The sequence below is a fragment of the Aulonocara stuartgranti genome, assembly GCF_965226115.1.
Source record: "Aulonocara stuartgranti genome assembly, chromosome: 13".
NCBI classification, from domain to species: Eukaryota; Metazoa; Chordata; class Actinopteri; order Cichliformes; family Cichlidae; genus Aulonocara; species Aulonocara stuartgranti.
Window position 1 is genome coordinate 9,598,298 of NC_138949.1, and position 17,647 is coordinate 9,615,944.

At 40.4% G+C, this 17,647-nt stretch overlaps 1 protein-coding gene and 1 long non-coding RNA gene across 2 annotated transcripts; one reads left to right on the top strand and one right to left on the bottom strand.

Annotated features, from left to right (window-relative positions):
• Positions 1-113: 113 nt before the first annotated feature.
• spmip7 (sperm microtubule inner protein 7) lies at positions 114-12,667 on the bottom strand. Its single transcript, XM_082557744.1, has 10 exons — positions 12,595-12,667; positions 12,410-12,507; positions 9,549-9,616; positions 8,998-9,136; positions 7,950-8,017; positions 7,811-7,852; positions 7,416-7,523; positions 6,156-6,236; positions 4,395-4,548; positions 114-4,335 (listed from the first exon to the last, which is right to left on the bottom strand). The coding sequence occupies exons 1-9, from the start codon at positions 12,626-12,628 to the stop codon at positions 4,410-4,412; spliced, it is 777 nt and encodes a 258-aa protein (XP_082413870.1). The 5' UTR covers positions 12,629-12,667; the 3' UTR covers positions 114-4,335; positions 4,395-4,409.
• An 84-nt stretch (positions 12,668-12,751) lies between these two features.
• LOC309720645 lies at positions 12,752-15,723 on the top strand. The gene is made up of 5 exons (XR_014280548.1): positions 12,752-12,806; positions 13,673-13,790; positions 14,454-14,539; positions 14,814-14,927; positions 15,634-15,723. It is a non-coding gene; the product is annotated as an uncharacterized lncRNA (long non-coding RNA).
• The last annotated feature ends 1,924 nt before the right edge of the window (positions 15,724-17,647 follow it).

The following is a 17,647-nucleotide window of genomic DNA, read 5'->3' on the forward strand; positions in this document are numbered from 1 at the left end:
TGGACCATTCATTGTTTATTTATTTCATTCACACCGAAGAAGCTGATTGGGGTTGGGGGAGGTGGGGGGGGGGGGGGGGGGGTAGTGTGGGCTGGAGAGAGGGGGAGGGGGGGTTACTCCTCACTTGCATATTGGACAGCTCCCCTTCTGTCACCTGTTCTGGCACTCTGAAGCAGTCCATGAAAATAACACAAGTGTTTCCCATATAATGAGCTTTTCTTCTTCTTCTATTTAATGTTTCATCCAGTTTGCTTCCCCCATCCCCCCACCCCCACCTCTCTGTGTTACCTCTAGCGTCATAGCCTCCTGTCCTGTACCTTAACACAGCACGAATGAAGCGTACACAATCAGGATTACGTCTGAGCCTGAGCAAACAGTTGCATCTCTTAACATTAGCCTCCTTTATTACTTCCTGTTTTAAAATACGTGTACAGTAAGTGCATCCTCTCTCAGTCCTGCAGCAGATCATCATTCAGATATGCATTAATTTACTGAAATGTGGTTTTCCCTCTGGTTTCATGAGCAGGAATCTACAAACCAACACTGGGCCACCGGCTCCAAGTGTATCAGATGTGTTAGTTTCAGATGCTGCCACTGCTGCCAGCATTCACATTAAAGTCAATCATCTCAGTTCCAACGCGGCGACAGCTCACATGCTCTCAAAGTCGAGCTATCACATCTTACAGTACGGCGATAACACACACGCAACTGCTGCCCGGTGACAGCCGCACACACCATTATACAACACTGTACTTCAAAGAGGCTTTCTGGCCTACAGTTTGTTTTATTGCTAACCTGTGTGGCAGCTTCTAAAGCAGCCCTATAGGTGACTCCTGAGCGGACTGCCCACAAATGGAGTCTGAATTTGTTCAAATAAATATACATTTTGGACTGAAAATGAAGAAAATTCCAAATAAAACAGGAATTGCACACCGCCGTCAACTTTAAAACTCAATTTGAGATATGTCCCGTCACTAGTATCTCATGGTGGAGCTTGTAATGTAGTTCAGTTTGAACCCCTGCTTGATCAGCTGTGTTTACATATATAAATGAACCTAACGGATTAGGTTGGACAAGTTTGCACTTCATTTTACAGAATATGTGATAGTTTATACTCCACTATTTTCTCTTTCTCCTTGTGGCTGTTTTTTCCCAGTGTCCCACAAGCCCCAAAGAGGGCTCTTATCTCAGGAGAGGCCGTGTGGCTGGATTGCTGAGTCACCTTTTGCGGGAGGCTGCCCTTATCTCCTAAGAAACACAGCATTCAGTTGGTTGCAAAAGGAGGAACTTTGGGCAGGAGCAATGCGGCCTGCTGTGTCTTCATGGCCATAATATGGATTGCAGCAATGCTCGCTGACTTCCTCATAGCCTCACAGTCGGTGCTGCTTTTTTTCTTCTGTAAGGTCCGTTTTAACGCATGACATGCAAAGGTGTGAACACGCTGCAGGATGGGTTAACTCCAGAAGTCGCGCAAAGGGAAGGCTGGGACAGAAAATGTGACTCAGCGCTACTGGCGACCTCGAAGATGTTGGTTCATGGCTGTGATCGCCTGTGATAAGAGATGCTGTCCCGTTCAGTGACAAAGCAGCTTCACTTCAGCCGAAATTTTAGAGAAGTACCAACAGAAGTGGGATCAATATTCAGATCTTCCCTCTAATGCCTGACTTGTTCAATTCTTACTGGTCGTTTGGAAATGCTCTCAAACTTCAAGGTTTTATAAGGTTATTATAACTCTGTAGCATCGAAAATGACACATGCGACATGCATGGAGTGTGACTCAAACTGCACAGAACCCTTTGCTCTCTCAGGTTAATCCACAATCTGAAGCAAGCCATGTTGTTGTAATTAATATCATTATCTAGCAAGCCTCAAAACATCATCAGGCAATGTAGCCGGCTGACTAACATACAATAGGCTGCGGACGGTTCTTATTTCATGGATCTTTAAGCAGTATTCACTGTTTCACATTTGGAAGCATGAGCAGCATGTAACCCTTAATTGGTTTCAACACCTTAATAAGTCAAAGACGTTCAAGACCGATAATCACATTAAATAGTCCAATTTATCTAAAAAGTCAATTGCAAAGTGAAAAACTCTCTTTCTTTAGGAATGCATTATGCTGCGAGGATGTCAGAGTAAATTAAATTCCCCTCTGCACACTAAAGCATCAATTTCCTTATGGTAATTATCTGCTGGAATAGACGTGTCACTAGAAGGAGTCAGGCATGCTTGACATTTAGCCTTTTTATGGAGCGGCGATGAGTAAAAATTAAGATGAGGAAAAGGAAATTAATCTGCAGCCCGGGCAAGCATTGAGAGATCCTGGAGGATAGTGGCTGAATCAATCATGGTGTTTGTGAGCCTGTTTTGAAAAGGAGCCGCTGATGAGATTCAGACCACAGGCTGGAAAATCTAAGCTGGAGGAGGAGGAGGAGGTTTTTAGCAAATAGAGTTATGATTGCTATGAGAAGTCTTACGTAGTCCTGTTGGTCTTAAACACAAAGTAAATTGGGTGCTATACAGAGAGGCCGTCTCACTCTCAAGATTATTACCACTGTCGTGTTGTACACTGAATATGTATTGTACCACCAGGTGAAATAAATACTGGAAACATGGCTGCAGACAGCCACATTATTAGGGGTTAAATAGTGAGCTTTAAAAGGTGCCGTTGTCCTCTGCAATTTCATGCATTTGTACGCTAAGCTAAGCAGTTAAGAGAGTCCTGCTATCTAACTGTGCAAGAAAGCCAAGGAGTTAATTGCCTAACATGTTCCTCAACTTTCTAGTGTCTTTCAAAAGTCATAAAATTAATGCAAAACAACAGTAATTACAACTGAAAAGGCTCGCTTTAACAAAACTAACAGCTGTTTTTTTTAGCATAAGTTGTTTAGCATAATAATCTGTGGCTGTTAGACATCAATCACCAACAGAGCCGTGAGCTGATATCGTGCCAAAAGGAAGGGTGCTGCCTCTAGATTCACTGGAGTCGCAGCAGCATAAAGGAAAAGGGATAAATCTTAACCTTTCCATGCACATAATTCACTTTACTTACCAATTTTCTCAGCGATGCATTAACTGGTAACATCTTTTAAAAAGAGAGAGAGATTGCACTTACTGCACTTAATAATGCTCTGTTACTTTGACAACTATGGTGGAAGTTGTGCAGTTCTTCGTATGTGATGGGTTTGATGGAGAGCTGATATCATATTTCTCGCTGTGTAAAGACTGCTTTGGACAAATATCAGCATGAAACAGGACCGATGGAGTTCAAAGGCAGTTTAGGGTCATTAAACAAGACACAATGGATGATATTTGCAGACTTGCCTACATTTCTTTTCAGTCTATATTTGGGAGTCAAAAGTGTCTGTCCAGAGGTCAGTGGCCTACGTGTGAGGGTGACGTTTTTTTCATGCTTTCGCTTGGGCCAGCGAGCTGCTGGTGTTCTGTGGTGAGGTTAGCAGCATTAAAGCAATAAGTAACTTTTGCCTCCAAAGTCTTCATGTCAAAAATTAGGACTTTCTAGGCTTCTCAGTTTAAAAACTTTTTTTTTTTTTTTGGATTATTTTTAATTTAAATCTCTTTTGAGTGCCCTCACTTTTAGAAGTGCAACAATAAATAGCTAAATAAAACACAAATGACGTTAAATATACAATAATTAAAAAGAAAAGATGCATGTATTAGTGATCACACAACCCAAAGTCCTCACGTGTATCAACTTTGTGCTTAAGTACAAAATCCTCATGAAATGTAAATCTAAACAAAGTATAGATGAAGAGAAACAGGAAAACCATCTCATCCCTATTTCCTGTCTAAGCGTCAAGCTGCACTAACCGCAGACATAAAGCTATTGCTGCCAGGCACATCATAATAATGTCAATGTGCGTTACAGTCGCATCTACAGAAATCTAAGCGATGTATATACTGAAGCCCACAGACAGCATTTTGAATGCAGATTAGCCTGTTTAGTCATAATGGATCTGTAAAGCTGCCGTAATTTGTATACTTTTAAAAACGTAATGATAGCGCTAAAAATCCTGACTTTCCTCAATATTTCGCCCCTCTCTTTGCCCTTCATGACAGACGCACACACACACATAGAGTAAACGAGCAAGCAAGCGAGTCAGTGAGAGAGAGCAAATATTTAAGAGGACAATGCAACGCACTCACTACCCAGAGTTAGAAAACCACTCATCTAAATCAGGGAAATTATGATAATGGGGCATCTCATTATTCTTTAACTCACTCTGAATAACTCACTGACATCACATCATCGTAGATGTATTCATATAAACAGATTGGATGGCGTGAATAGGAAGCTGACACCTTCGAGCCCTCTCTCATCTCGTTTGTCTAAAAAGGAGATGAGACCCGTGCTTCCTGTCTGGAAGCACGGGTCTCATCTCGTTTGTCTAAAGTCTTGCTGTGGCGCTCGTGCACCAGACAGGAAGCACGGGTCTCATGAAGGGGTTGCAGGGAGCCACGGCGGTCACCGTTCTGGACAGGGGCGCTGTGTGCCTGAAAACAGAAGTTCCAAATTCTTCGAATGCTCTGTGAAAAGATGTAATGATATCTGTGAGTCACTGAATTACACGTTGTTTTAGATGATGCAAAAATCTAAGAACCTAAAGCTAATCTTTGTAGTGAAACACAGACTGACAGAAAAAAAAAAAACCCTCAGGCACTTCTGTTATGAGTGAGCGTTAGTAAGCAAAAATCCCGGGGATGTCTGACCGTTGTAGCAGACAGTTAATCAATCCAAGCTTGTCTTTTTTTTCTGTTTTGGGGGAAAAAAATGGGAGGCCAAGCCTAATCAGCAGAGGAAACAGATCGCAGGGGGGTGTCAGGCACCAGGAAAATGGATCTGGGTTGTGAAAAACCACCATTACCACGAGCTGCTCTGGATTCAGCCATCTGGAGATGCCTGCTCCAAAAGCCGGTAAAGTTCGCTAAACTGGGGCCCAACTAGGAAACAGGTTTGCACATCCTTAACAGACAGCCAACACTCCCAGAGTGGAGCCATGTTTGCTCTGCACAGTTAAGGGGCTCACTCGTGTCAACGCACATATTTTCAGTGTTGCACTGGGAATTAAACACCTTAAGATTTCCTTTTTAAATAAACCTTTTCAGGTTCTTTTGATGAAATTTGCTCAATTTTAGAAAATCATCGGTGAAATCCTCCCCTACAACACATATAACATCTCTCAAATTCCTACCTGTCTGTCTTTAGGAATGACGGCCGTTGTTTTTAATCTGTTTTTTAACATTTCCAATTACTGAAGCCTTTTCCAGCTGACCATTAACCTGCACCTCACCTGCCCACTCATGCAAAAAATAAGGTATACTAAGCTTTTAAGCAATGCCACTCAAATATGTACAGCACCCAAAAAAAGATAAAGTTCAACAACAAATCAAATTAAAAAGTAGGAGCATGAGAAAACAGTGATTATTCAGGATTTATATTATTTCTCTTAGCTGTTTTGTTGACACTGTTTTTATCTTGTCTGCCCATTTCCCTAAAACAGTGTCCGCTCTTTTAGTTTTACTAATTTCATGCTCTTTGGTTTATTTTTCTCCAGACTGCACGCATGTTTATGCATATTTTTTGCATTTTTCTTGGCTCTGTGGTGTAGTGGTTAACACGTGCACCCCACATCTAAAAGGTCCCCAGTTTGACTCTTAGGGGTGATACAAACTTAACCTCAGGAGTTAGTGTGCGCCCAGTGCCCGTCTCTGGCTACACTTTGATATATAAGGTAAGCTGAAAGTATTGTCATTTGTGTGTATTTCTGCCACTGTGGCGAGTTGTAGTCACATTTTCATAGACACCAGTAAATAATGGGCACCTGTATGGTGAAGTTAAGAGTGCAACCTCATGTCTATGGATTGCATTAGACCGCCCTCTAGTGGAGAATTGTGATGTTTGCTTTTTTTGTCTAACTGGATAAAATGCTGGGAGAAAGAAATATCAAGGTGTGCAAAATAGTAAAATGATAAACTCAATCAACCCACAAATTTATGACTTACTTATTTCACAAGATGACAAGATAAACAATACAGACGATATATTATATACTTTTTAAATGTCATATTTTATAGGACATAATCAGTTAGCAATAACAACGGAAGTCTGTTATCAGAGTTTCATTCAGACTCACCCAGATGAGCTTGCAGAAGTTGCAGGAGCAGCAGAGTCAGCATAGGCAGCCATGCCTGTGTAGCCAGGGATGGTGGTTCGGCTGGCACAAGGAAAAGATGTTACAGACACTGTAACTTGTAAATGAGACACAGTGAGACAAAAAAAAACACAATTTTTTACACCTGACATGTAAAAAAATTGTGAAAAATACTTTGTGCTTAACAAACAGTTCTAGAAAAACCACAATGAATGTAAGTGTGTGTGTGTGTGTGTGTGTGTGTGTGTACTGGGTGCAGTTTTCTGAGAGGGATAGAAGGCATTCAACCCATCAGGTCTGCATATTTTTGCTTCTGGTTTATTTTTGTTTTATCCTGAATGAGGACGACCACCACCTGCCACCTCGCCATACTGATCTTTAGTGCTTAAAGTTGAGATTTCAACAACAAAATCAGAAAACAGACTGACAGCATGACAGTATCTCGGTCCTGTTTCCAAGCTACCTTGATCCTTGCATCACTTTTCAGCACTGTACAAAGCCCCAACAGGCTTTTTCAGCCTGGAAACAATACAGGAAGCTAAAAAAAGAGCAAAATAAAAGCATTCAGAGCAGCAGATAAAAAAAATAAAACCGTAGACACTTCTAAATGTCAGCACCATGGACATGACTGATCATTTAGATTAGAATTCCCTACAAGGTGAAATCTGGTGAGATCTGGAATGTCTTATTTCCACTTGTTGAACTGCAGCCTGCAAAAAATGTGACGCTCCCTGCTTGTTGGCTTTCCAACTGATGGTGCAGCAACGATTCCACAGAGGAGCCACACTTAGACTTGGGAAAAAAAATCAATCCTAACTTGACATGCACAGCATGAATAACAAGTTAGGACTTGCTCTCCTCCCTGTCTGTGCGGACATTTTAACAGATGATGGCTAAAGACGGGCAGAGTGCTGCAGATGACTCGCTCACAGGAAAGCAGAGAACAAAGCAAACACCTGTCAACAAGGTGGACATTTTTTTCAGCCTGGCCAATAGGAATACACTTGTGCAAATTGACTAACTATGTTTGAAATAAACCAATTAAAATGCTCTAGTGGTTATTTGTTGAAGCTTCAGACTTGTTTAGATGAAGTTCATAATTATTCTAAAAGTGTCATACCGGTCCATCAATAAATAAGAAACACACTAACAGGCTTCACAGTCTAAGTCCACTTTGTTTTAAGAATAATTACCATTAAACAAACCTCTGCTTTTTATGTATACAATGACAGTGAGTCTCACCGTGCTGTCGGCATGCATGGAGGAACGACGCTCCTCTTTACTGTCAGTGGCTGGAAGTCTTCATCTATGTTGTCAATGTTATCCATGTTCTCAGAGCCGACGGTGCCACTGCACATACACGAGAGCCCACTCAGTAATGAACGCGAAGGTCAGTGCTCAGAGAAAATATGCAGAGTAGCTGGATTCAAACAAAATACTGCACCGCTAAGAAAATAGCAGAATCAAAACATGATCACCTAAAACATTTTCTGTTTAAAGTTGCTCAGTGTTTCATGGTAGCAGCAGGTTAAAGACATCATGCAGCAGAATAAATGTGGCAGGTATTAAAGAGCTAAAGGACCCCAAGATTTTGTACAGTACTCTGTGTGGTGGCAGCTCAAACATAAAATACTCACGTGTACAGAGGGATCTGACCTGATCTTGGATATGTACTGCAGCTGAACAAACCAAAAAAACAGGAAGGTGTGTGACAAATTTGCATCATAAAAGGGACTAAAAGAGAAAATGAGCTCCCACTGATGAACGAAATCTTACAAAGATATTGGTTTTTTGGCATCATTCCTCAGTCGAAGCTGTCGCCTGTTCCACTCAGCTCCTACAGACTTAGAAAGAACGGAAACAATCACCGCTTCATCACAATTTACCGATCTACAGATCACCTTTATTTTAACACTATAGGTACAACACATGTGCAGCAGTGTTTATGTTTTAACCCCTAAACTAAAGCATCAAACACTAAAATCTTTACCGCACTCATGTGAAGCAAGGATAGGCCTGCGAGTATTTTTCTTATTCTAACTGATCCCACAAAAAGACTAACGATGGGGTTTTCAGCTACTGTGAAACAGCAGTCCAATGTGAGACTGGCTCAAAAATAAACTGGAGTGCATGTGTTCACTGTAATGAAGGAACATGTTACCCCAGTGCTACAGTGTGGCTCACCAGGGTGTGTTCAGTCATGTTTGCTGGCGGGGTGCTACACAAACTGGATCAATGCGGTGGGAAAAATGCACACACACACATATATATACACAGTCAAAACACTGCAGAGAAAGTGAGACACAGCGAGGGAGTTTTTCTGTTCCTTTGGATGTCATGTTTAATAGGATGTAAAAAAAACTGAAATGTCAGAAATTTGGGGCATGCTATAAAATTAATTTGTTAGTTCAAGTAGCTCCTGGATGTAGCAGCATCCACGGCATCAATGCCAGACAGGAGAACCAGATTTATTTTGGCCTTTTCACATAAAGGAGAGAACTACAGAAATAAAGAAATATTAAGCTGCATATCTGCTTCTTTCAGTCTCCCTGCTGCACACACTGTATGCCAAAAGGTCAAGACTGACAGGTAATGAACTGCAATCACATTTATCACTTTTATTAAAACCAAATACAAAATATTAGCACACCTATGCATGGGTTATTATGAAAATTGCCTTTGAGAAACAATAACCATCCAAAAATCCAATTTCCCTCAGTTGTGTGAATGATCTAAACCCCCAGAAGCCCTCTGCTGGGGCCAAGAAAACAGAGCTCATGCCTCGGCAGTGTTTGCCAACATGCAAACACTCTCCATGGCTCACCTGCCACAGCTGAGGTCGGCTGTTGTAGCGCCTCAGTGAGGCACGCTCACTCACTGGGTCTGCCAGTTTCTCCAGGGTTGCTTCTGGTGCCTTCAAGTGCCGCGGTACCTTTGCAATCCATCCAGCGTCCTCATAACTCCTGCAGAGAAATTAGGACTTCTGCCCATTAGACACGTGGACCGAGTGCCTTGAGTGCAATTGATTAACTTGATTCCCGAAAGTTATTTGCTTTCATTTGAATTCTTAACCAGCCTCCTTCGTTGCAGAAAATATATTAGACAGCTTATTAACTGGGGAGCCGATTCTTCCCCGAGGCTTTAAGCAAGGCTACAGTTCATCTGCATGATTTCATTAAAGAGTAATTAACACAACAAGAGGACGCATTGTTCCCTGATGACATCAACGGAGCACAAAATCAAACCTATTCCCTCCCGATAACCCTCAAAGCAACCACATCGTGTGTGGACTTTGCATATCAGTAATCAGGAGGTAAGCTTTGTTCAATGTTATTGTTATTGAAAGGAGCCAATTAAAGGTGCCTGTGTTCTGACCTCTGTGTTGCAGAAGTGTATCTGAAGTGTCGAACTGCCGGTGAGATATCTGGCCCGACTCCTGGATCCTTAAAAAGCAATATCAGAAGATTTATCAGTGTCGTGTTCAACTGGAAATCATGAGGCTCACGTATGTATTTTTAACACATCTAATGATGAGTGTAGGTTTTATTTTTTTACCTGTTATTATTAATATAATTATACTCAACAGTATTGAAAACCATTATTTTTAAAAACGCTATTAAAAACCATAATTTCTCACTTAAATTCTCACCTGGCATTAGACCATTAATTAGCGATGGCACCAGCCAAATGATCTTTCAAATTACCTCTGATAAATGCAGAAAATCTGATACAATCTGTGAAAATTCATCTGAGCTCAGATTCATCAAGTAAACATAAATGGATAATGAGGCTCATCCTACGGGGGTCAATGACGTCTGAATCAAAATTTATGGAAATCCATCCAGTAGTGCTCGAGATCTTTCAGTCGTGACCAACAAACAGGCTGTAATTACCACCCCTAAAGCTGAGTGTGCCTAAAAGCACAAAATATCAGGATGTTCTCTTAATGACTAATGCAAAACAAAGACACACAAATTCCTATATTCACTCCAAAGGGCATCCGAGCGAGTCAATCGCAGTATTTGACGTTTTTACACATCAGCGGGCAGCATTCAGATTCTATTGGTTTTGCAGCTTTGTGCATAAAAGAACAAGGCGTGTTGACACAATGCTGAAAACACAGCAAAACCAGAGGAATAGCAAATGCAAAGCAAAAGTAAACTGGCTTTTCCTCCTTTAGTTAAAGAGGGAGATGAAATAAGAGTATAACGTAGACTCCACCAAAAAAACATTCTAGCTACCATCTAATTCAGAGCCAACTAATTTCAGTCACATGTGTAGAAATAGGACAACATCCTTCTTTCTACAAAGAATGGTGGCTGCCTGGTGACCACATTAAATTGTTTTACATGCAACTTGCGGTGATCAAATGATTGCTCAGAGCTTGAGGCCGTTGCACACTCATGACAACTTTTGATTGCAAGGCGATTGCGAAGATCACCAGACAGAAGGCAACCTCTGTTATCAGTCTGCACGAGCACAACTCCAGGGGACTCGACTCAACTGGCTGCCGGCTGGTTGTATTCTGGTTATCTTCCTCTTGAACAGGAAGGTTGCAAATATAACAGTTAAATATAAATTTCTGTTCATTGTGTATTTATTTCTATGCAGACACTATAAGCTATGTTATGTCAAAAGTTTATTACACTTAATTTCTGTGTTATCAGAAACAGACTGCATGTAACTGCCAACCTCACCCCACTCTATCACAGACTGATAACGGACTGGCTCATCTTATGTCAACATTTATGGAAAGTGTGATATGGCAGAAGTGAGATAAGTTTATCTTATTGGATAAAACAGATACTGACAAAGTTTAACTCTGAGGACCTAACTTGCAACACCTGTTGTACTACTCAGCATATCACAAAATGTAAAAAATAAATAAAAATGCAATAACATCGTATAATGAGGGAAGTCTTTTGATAATATTGTATCTTGAACTTTCTCGTGAGTCCCAGCTTCCAGTATAAAGGACTGTTTGAACTAATTATAGCATATATATATATCATTTTAGCTAGTAGAAGTATGTGGAGGATGTTACATTACTATATTTGCAAAAGGAAAAAAACTAGCACAATGCAGTACAGGAGAGGAAAGAAGACTAAAAGGCTTATCGTGGTGGATTCAGCTCTGGCTGACTGCTGATCAGCTGGTTGGGATGTCTGCAGTGTTGCAAAAGCCTGTGTTCCCAATAGAGAAGTTGCAGCGTGCCCTCTTGTGGACATCAGGGTGTTTCTATCATCGTCTGCTGTAAACTGACTTAGATCACCAAATAACTAATAAGCCAATATCAGTTGTTTGCCGATCTAAGCAGATAACATCAGCTGTATGGAATCTGCTGTCTGATATAATTATTTTTTTACTCATCCTGCAGTATTTTCTGCGCTGTTCCAATTATTTTGTTGTAGATATCAGGGATCGTATTGAAAACTAATATGTGAATATGTGTGACCTTGAGCGTTGCTGCTAGCAGATACATAAAAAAGAAGATGACTTAATAAAACATTGATAAAACACTATCATCATGAATCTGTCACCCTGGAGCTTTTTATATTCTGGCCATCAATCACTGCACTGCCAGAAAAGAGTTGAGAAGGTCCATTGATTTCACTGCGCATGTGTTAACTTCCATACTAAAAATGTATTATCACCACTGTAATCCTGAACTTCACACTACTTAAATACAGGCTTTAATCAAGTCTCTATTCACTGAACAAAATACCTATCTGCAATAACTGAGCACTGCGAGACCTCTCTTAAACAACAATAATGTGTGTCAAGGTAATTATGGACGTTTCAATTAGCAGTTTCAGAAACAAAATAATAAAGCAAGGTTATGTCCTCAAAGTGAAAACCTGCCCACATAATAAGCAGTATTATGTGAGGTGTGATGAGACTGTAAATGAGGTACGCATTTCTGATTTAATACTTAATATGTGCTTGTGTTATGATAGGAAAGTGATTAATACAGCAGTTGTGATGAAGTGTAATGATAGTAAGCAAGCCAACAGCATTAGTTCAACCAAAATGTTTCCAGCGTCTGCACTGTAGTAAGATTTAGTATATAAATCAACAAAACTTTAATGTGCTCAGAGGAAAAACTGAAGAGGGAAAACTGATGAATTGTTAATGTGTGAAGTCTTTCATTTCTCATTTGGGCAAAAACAGGCAAATTGAAGATGTCACACAGTCGCACTTCAGTACAGAAACCAGTTCAGTCAGTCATCACTCACCTGATTTCCAGGATGTGTATCAGGCAGATTGTTACTGATCATCACTGTTGCTGGTGTCCTCAGTGACTGAGGTTGAATTTTAACAAGATCACTTGAACCTTAGGATGACACAACAACAATACATTCTCTGACAAATTGTGAACTATAACTATGCACAGCAGTATCTGCCCTCAAGGTCAAATTACCCTGCAAGAAGGCCCCGGAGCAACAAACAGCCATGGTCCCTGCTGACCAGCTCCCAGTCTGGATGTGTATGGATGTTGTGCCTCTAATTACCCATCAGGCACAGAGCACACAACAGACTACAAATGCCAGCTTAAGCTTAATTATACAGTATTTAGCCTGGAGATGTACATACCAACTAGCTGTTACCAATGCTCTTTAGTAGCTGCTCCAGGTATTTTATGCTTTGGGTTGTTGTAATAATTTAATTGCAGAATAACTTTTATATATGTTATAAAACCATATTATGACATGAAATGAGCTGAGCTGTTGTTTCAAAAGCTAGCTCTGGCAGTTAGCACTGCTAGCAGTTTTAAGTCCGTTAGTAAACAAAAGGCTTTCATTAATATTTGCATATTTACTGTAAAAATGTAATGGGAGCTTAAATGTCAAAGAGAGAGAGAGTGAATAAAACAAATTTAACTTACAGTGGAAAGTACTGCGCTAAGAAAATGATGAGCCAAGCAATATTTGTTTAGAGCTAGCCAATGCTAGCTAAAAAAAAAAAAAAAGCAGCAATATTTAGCTTAAAGTAATGTAATGTTTAATATTTTATAAAACAAAAAGCTTACTAGCTAATAATTTTTAGGGTAACAATAGATACTTCTGCCTTTAGAGCTGCCTAAATTGTTCCGGCACAGATTGAGCAAGGTGCTGGGAACATTATTGATGGCCATGTTGACAGTTGCTGCAGATTTGTTAGCTGCACATCACTGATGTGAATCTCTCCAAAAGTGCTCTATTCGCCTGAGATCTGGTGACTATTGAGACCATTTGTCTACAGCAGGGCTGCCCAATCCCGGTCCTCGAGAGCTACTATCCTGCAGCTTTTAGATGCATCCCTACTCCAACACAGCTGAATCAAATGGTTTGATTACCTCTTCAGCATGCCATCATGTTTGGCAAAGGCCTGATAACAAGCCATTCATTTGATTCAGGTGTGTGGGAACAAGGATGCATCTAAAAGCTGCAGGACGGTAGCTCTCGAGGACCGGGATTGGGCACCCCTGGTCTACAGTAAACTCAATGTCATGTTCAAAGAACCAGTTCAAGATTATCTGAGCTGTGGGACAAGGCACATTATCCTGCTAGAGCAGCCATCATAAGATGAGTCCGTATTAGTTGTAAAGAGATGAGCATGATCAGCAACAATCCTCAGGTAAGGGGCACTAAGTCTGCCAAGAAACACCAGCAGCCTGAGCTGTTGATACAAAATGTAGGGATCCATGCTTTCATGGCATTTACCCCGAGTTCTTATTCACTAAGTGTCCAAGTCTGACAACAGTTAGATCAACTTTGACGTTAAATTTCACCAAAGGCAGCAAACACAGCAGCTCTTATCGACAGAAAAGGTCAAGATATCCTCAACAATTCACCTCAGTATCACTATCACTGTACAGAAGCTTCACTCACTCATCAGTTGGCATTGGACCCATTCAGAGAGTGTTAAAGCCTCCTCCAGAGTAAATAAAATTAGACACTTCTCTGACAGCTGAGGAAAACAGTGGACTAACAGCAAACACTCACAACAAATGAACAGTAGTTAACTCAGGGGTAAAAACGTAAAACTGAATATTATATTCATGCATAGCCCTTTCTTTTTTATATGAGTAATTTATTGCTAAGTGTTTATATTGTTTTAATGTGCCATAATATAGTGTGTCCAAAAATATCTTTTACACAAACAGTCACGCACACCAGCTGGCTATGGTTGTAACAGGATGCAGTATAATGTTGTTGATTACTCTTGGCTGACTAAACTGTGAAAGGTATAATTTAAAAAAGACATAGTTTAAAGAAATAAAACATATTTGTTCTGCAGTGGCCACCATAGTTTGGATTATGCGCTTGAATTGGGAGGAGAAAGAAAACAAAATTCCGTTGACTGCAATCTACTGCCATCTAGTGGTAAGATTTTACACACTGTAACTTAAACAACAAATTTCTGTTAAGAATACTCCAATATATATATTTTTTTTTTCAGTTTTGCTGTAAAACTTTCAAATTTTTTTCTGAAATACTCATACCAGCCTGTCGCAACCAATAAATCACCTTTCTCTCCTATGCTCAGTTTCAATTTAAAGCTACACAAATGCGCTTCTATGTTTTTTAGATGTAATTACACAATAATCAATGTGTTGACTGGCTGATTAGAGACTTACATTAATGAGCCGTTGAACAGGTGTCTAACATTTTTCGAGTAAAATTGGTTTCCACGCTGAACTTCACGCTGTACCTGCATGAAGACCACTAATATGAAGTGACCAGAAGGGGGCACTGCAGCACCCAACAGCAGGTAGCTACAGCGAATAATTTGAATCATTGTGGGTGCTTTATGTTTTGTTTGTTTGCTTACTGTTTCTGTAGAGCCTAATATATTAAGATTTTATACATTTATTCATTATTTAACTTATTTTTAGAATTGTTTTTATGAGAATAAAATATCTAGTGTTTCGATCTGTCACCCTGCCGCAGCCATCATCCATAATCATTACAACGAAAACAAGAAGATTGATGAAACAACCTTGAAACTCGACCAGAGAGCGTGGTGATACTGCAGCTTTTCAGCCAAGGGATAATTTACTCTTTAAACAGTTTTTTAATTTGTATTCACAATGCAACAGCTCAGCAGATTTTCCTTTGGGGGGGGGGGCAAGCGATATATTAAACTGACACTTAATTTTTTCAATTGTTGGTTATTCATTTGGTGCATCGTGAAAAAACAACTGAGATAATATCTATATATAATATAGTCAAACGTTATGTAATTCCAAACATCGAAGCACAAATTTAAAGGAGCATTTACTCCCATATGAGATAAAGAAAAGCAAAAGGTCTTCATATTTGACAAAATTTCAGCTTGTTTTTTTCCCTCTAAGGGTAGTTGCCCTGTTAGCAATCAAGCCTTTATCACTCAACAATAGATTAACTATCCAATTTCAAGGCTCTGACTTGCACAGTATTTAAAATATGCTTCTGTTTGTTTGTTTTTTACCACTCAGTCTTGCTCTCAGAGCCGCATGGGGGATCCTCCTGTAGTTCCAGGCCTCGTCCTCGCTCAGGTCTACACATACCACTGAGAAATTTGGGGTTGTTTGAGGCCTCTCTCTGAAACCGGGAGGGACCCACAGAGCAGAGGGGACATGATCAAAATCTATGAATTTCTTTCGACCTTTGAGGCCCAGGACTACCTCAGCTCCAGCACTCAGCTGACCACAGCAGGGGTCCAACAGGGGGACATCATCTCGCAAAGGAGCCAGGGTGACACGCTCAGCGGGGGGCTGAAGTCTAAGGGAGCCTACGTGTCCAGTTTTCGGTCTATCTCTCCTACCATCTCGGTGCAAACTGGAGTTCAGCCGCCTGATGACGTGAAGCTCTGAGGAAAAAGGCTCGAAGGGATCCAAAACTGCAGTCATTACTGCCTGGGAGGAAATTCCTCGAAGGCTCCTGTGAGTTTGTGCAGTGAGTGCTCGTTGCCCAGAGACTGGGTTAGTTTCCTGCTCGGATCAAATTACTGACATGTAGACCTGTGTGCTGAGCGTGGAGGTGCAGCTCCACATACCTGAGCACATTATTCTGTATTTGTAATAATATAATAAAGCAAAGGTCTAAAAACATCCCATCGTATCCATTCTGGATGCCACACCACGCTGATTCACTTCAGGGGAGCTTTCATAACTAATAATGTTCCCTCTGAGCTTCTATATTTTGGCAAGCTACACCTACTAATTTATCACTCTGACCACATAAAAACATTTAGTCAGCCATGCCCTGGAAAAATACTCTACACAAATGTTGTTTTAGTGGCAAATGATAAAGGGAAGACTTGGCCCAGCATCAGGGTTAGTGAACTGTGTGTCTCCTCCTCGGAGAACGCCACATTACTTCCCGTGATTGGTAAGGAGCTGTTTAAACCCCCTCCTTTTGAAAAGTTGCCCGCTTTTCCCTCAAGAAACCACAAGATGGAGCAGTAGAGCCTAGACGTAAGATGAAGCAGAGCAACCCAGTCCCTTTTGAATTCAATGACAGTCTACAAATATCACAGCAAAAAATAAAAGTCTCAGCTGTACTGTCATGATGATGCACTATGAATTCAGAACTACCAAGGTGACCACAAGTCCAACACCGACTTTGACCGAAGTCCCTGAAGACATATTATTAAATTAAATTATTTATTTATTTATTTTTGCTCATGAAGGCTAAACAAGTTGTTTTCCAAGCCTGAAGTGCTTTTAGCACAGAGAGACTTCAAATGTAGGCTCTGTTTTGTTTTTATTTTAAAGATTTTTTTAAAGCCGGCAGTAAACTAAATGAAAATTATGTAAATCACACAGCCAAAGCAAAAAGTGTTTTTTACAAAGGCTGTAATCTGGTGAATGTGCAGGCTTTGAAAGAGCTGTCTCATATTCACTGAAGCCAAAAAGCACAGGAATACTATGTGCCTCGCTGCCTATTAATTAGCCTCCTCGAGTTGTCTGAAATTTAACGTACAAATGTAAATAAATGCCCCACAAATTTACAGGCACGATGGGGCGTGCGTGCTTTATAATGAATACTGAAGGCACCCTGGCTAAGTGGCATTTTTTTTCTTGGGAAAGAACTGATGCTAATGTGTCAGTGGTGGTGATGATGGTGATGCTTGCTGATAGATGATTTTTACTCGGGCTGTCATTAGGAAATGTAAACACCCAAGAGCTGTTGAAAAGGATGTGTTAAAAATAGCCTAATTAGAGTTATTCTGATAACCGACTGGTGAATATGCCCAACTCCCACACAGTGCTCCTCCACAAAAGGAGAGCAGGAATGACACTTGTGAAATCTTCTATGGCTTTTTTTTTTTTTTTTGGAAATTACTTTTTTTCTGGTATATCACACCATTGTCACAACAGTCTTGTGGCTTGAAGTGTGCAGATTTTCAAGTATTTTGTAGGAATTCGGTTATATGTGGGTCTAGAGGTCCACATGACTTACTGGAGTTGGATTCCATTAATCCTTCCCTTATGAGAGGTTATAACT

What these genes read in the sequence shown, in the direction of transcription:
- spmip7 (XM_082557744.1), bottom strand. Translation starts at nt 12,628, where the DNA reads ATGGCTGTTTGTTGCTCCGGGGCCTTCTTGCAGG. An exon ending in CTCCGGGGCCTTCTTGCAGG is followed by an intron (nt 12,508 to 12,594) that starts GTAATTTGACCT and finishes TGTCATCCTAAG; the next exon opens with GTTCAAGTGATCTTGTTAAA. An exon ending in TACACTTCTGCAACACAGAG is followed by an intron (nt 9,137 to 9,548) that starts GTCAGAACACAG and finishes ATTTCTCTGCAG; the next exon opens with GAGTTATGAGGACGCTGGAT.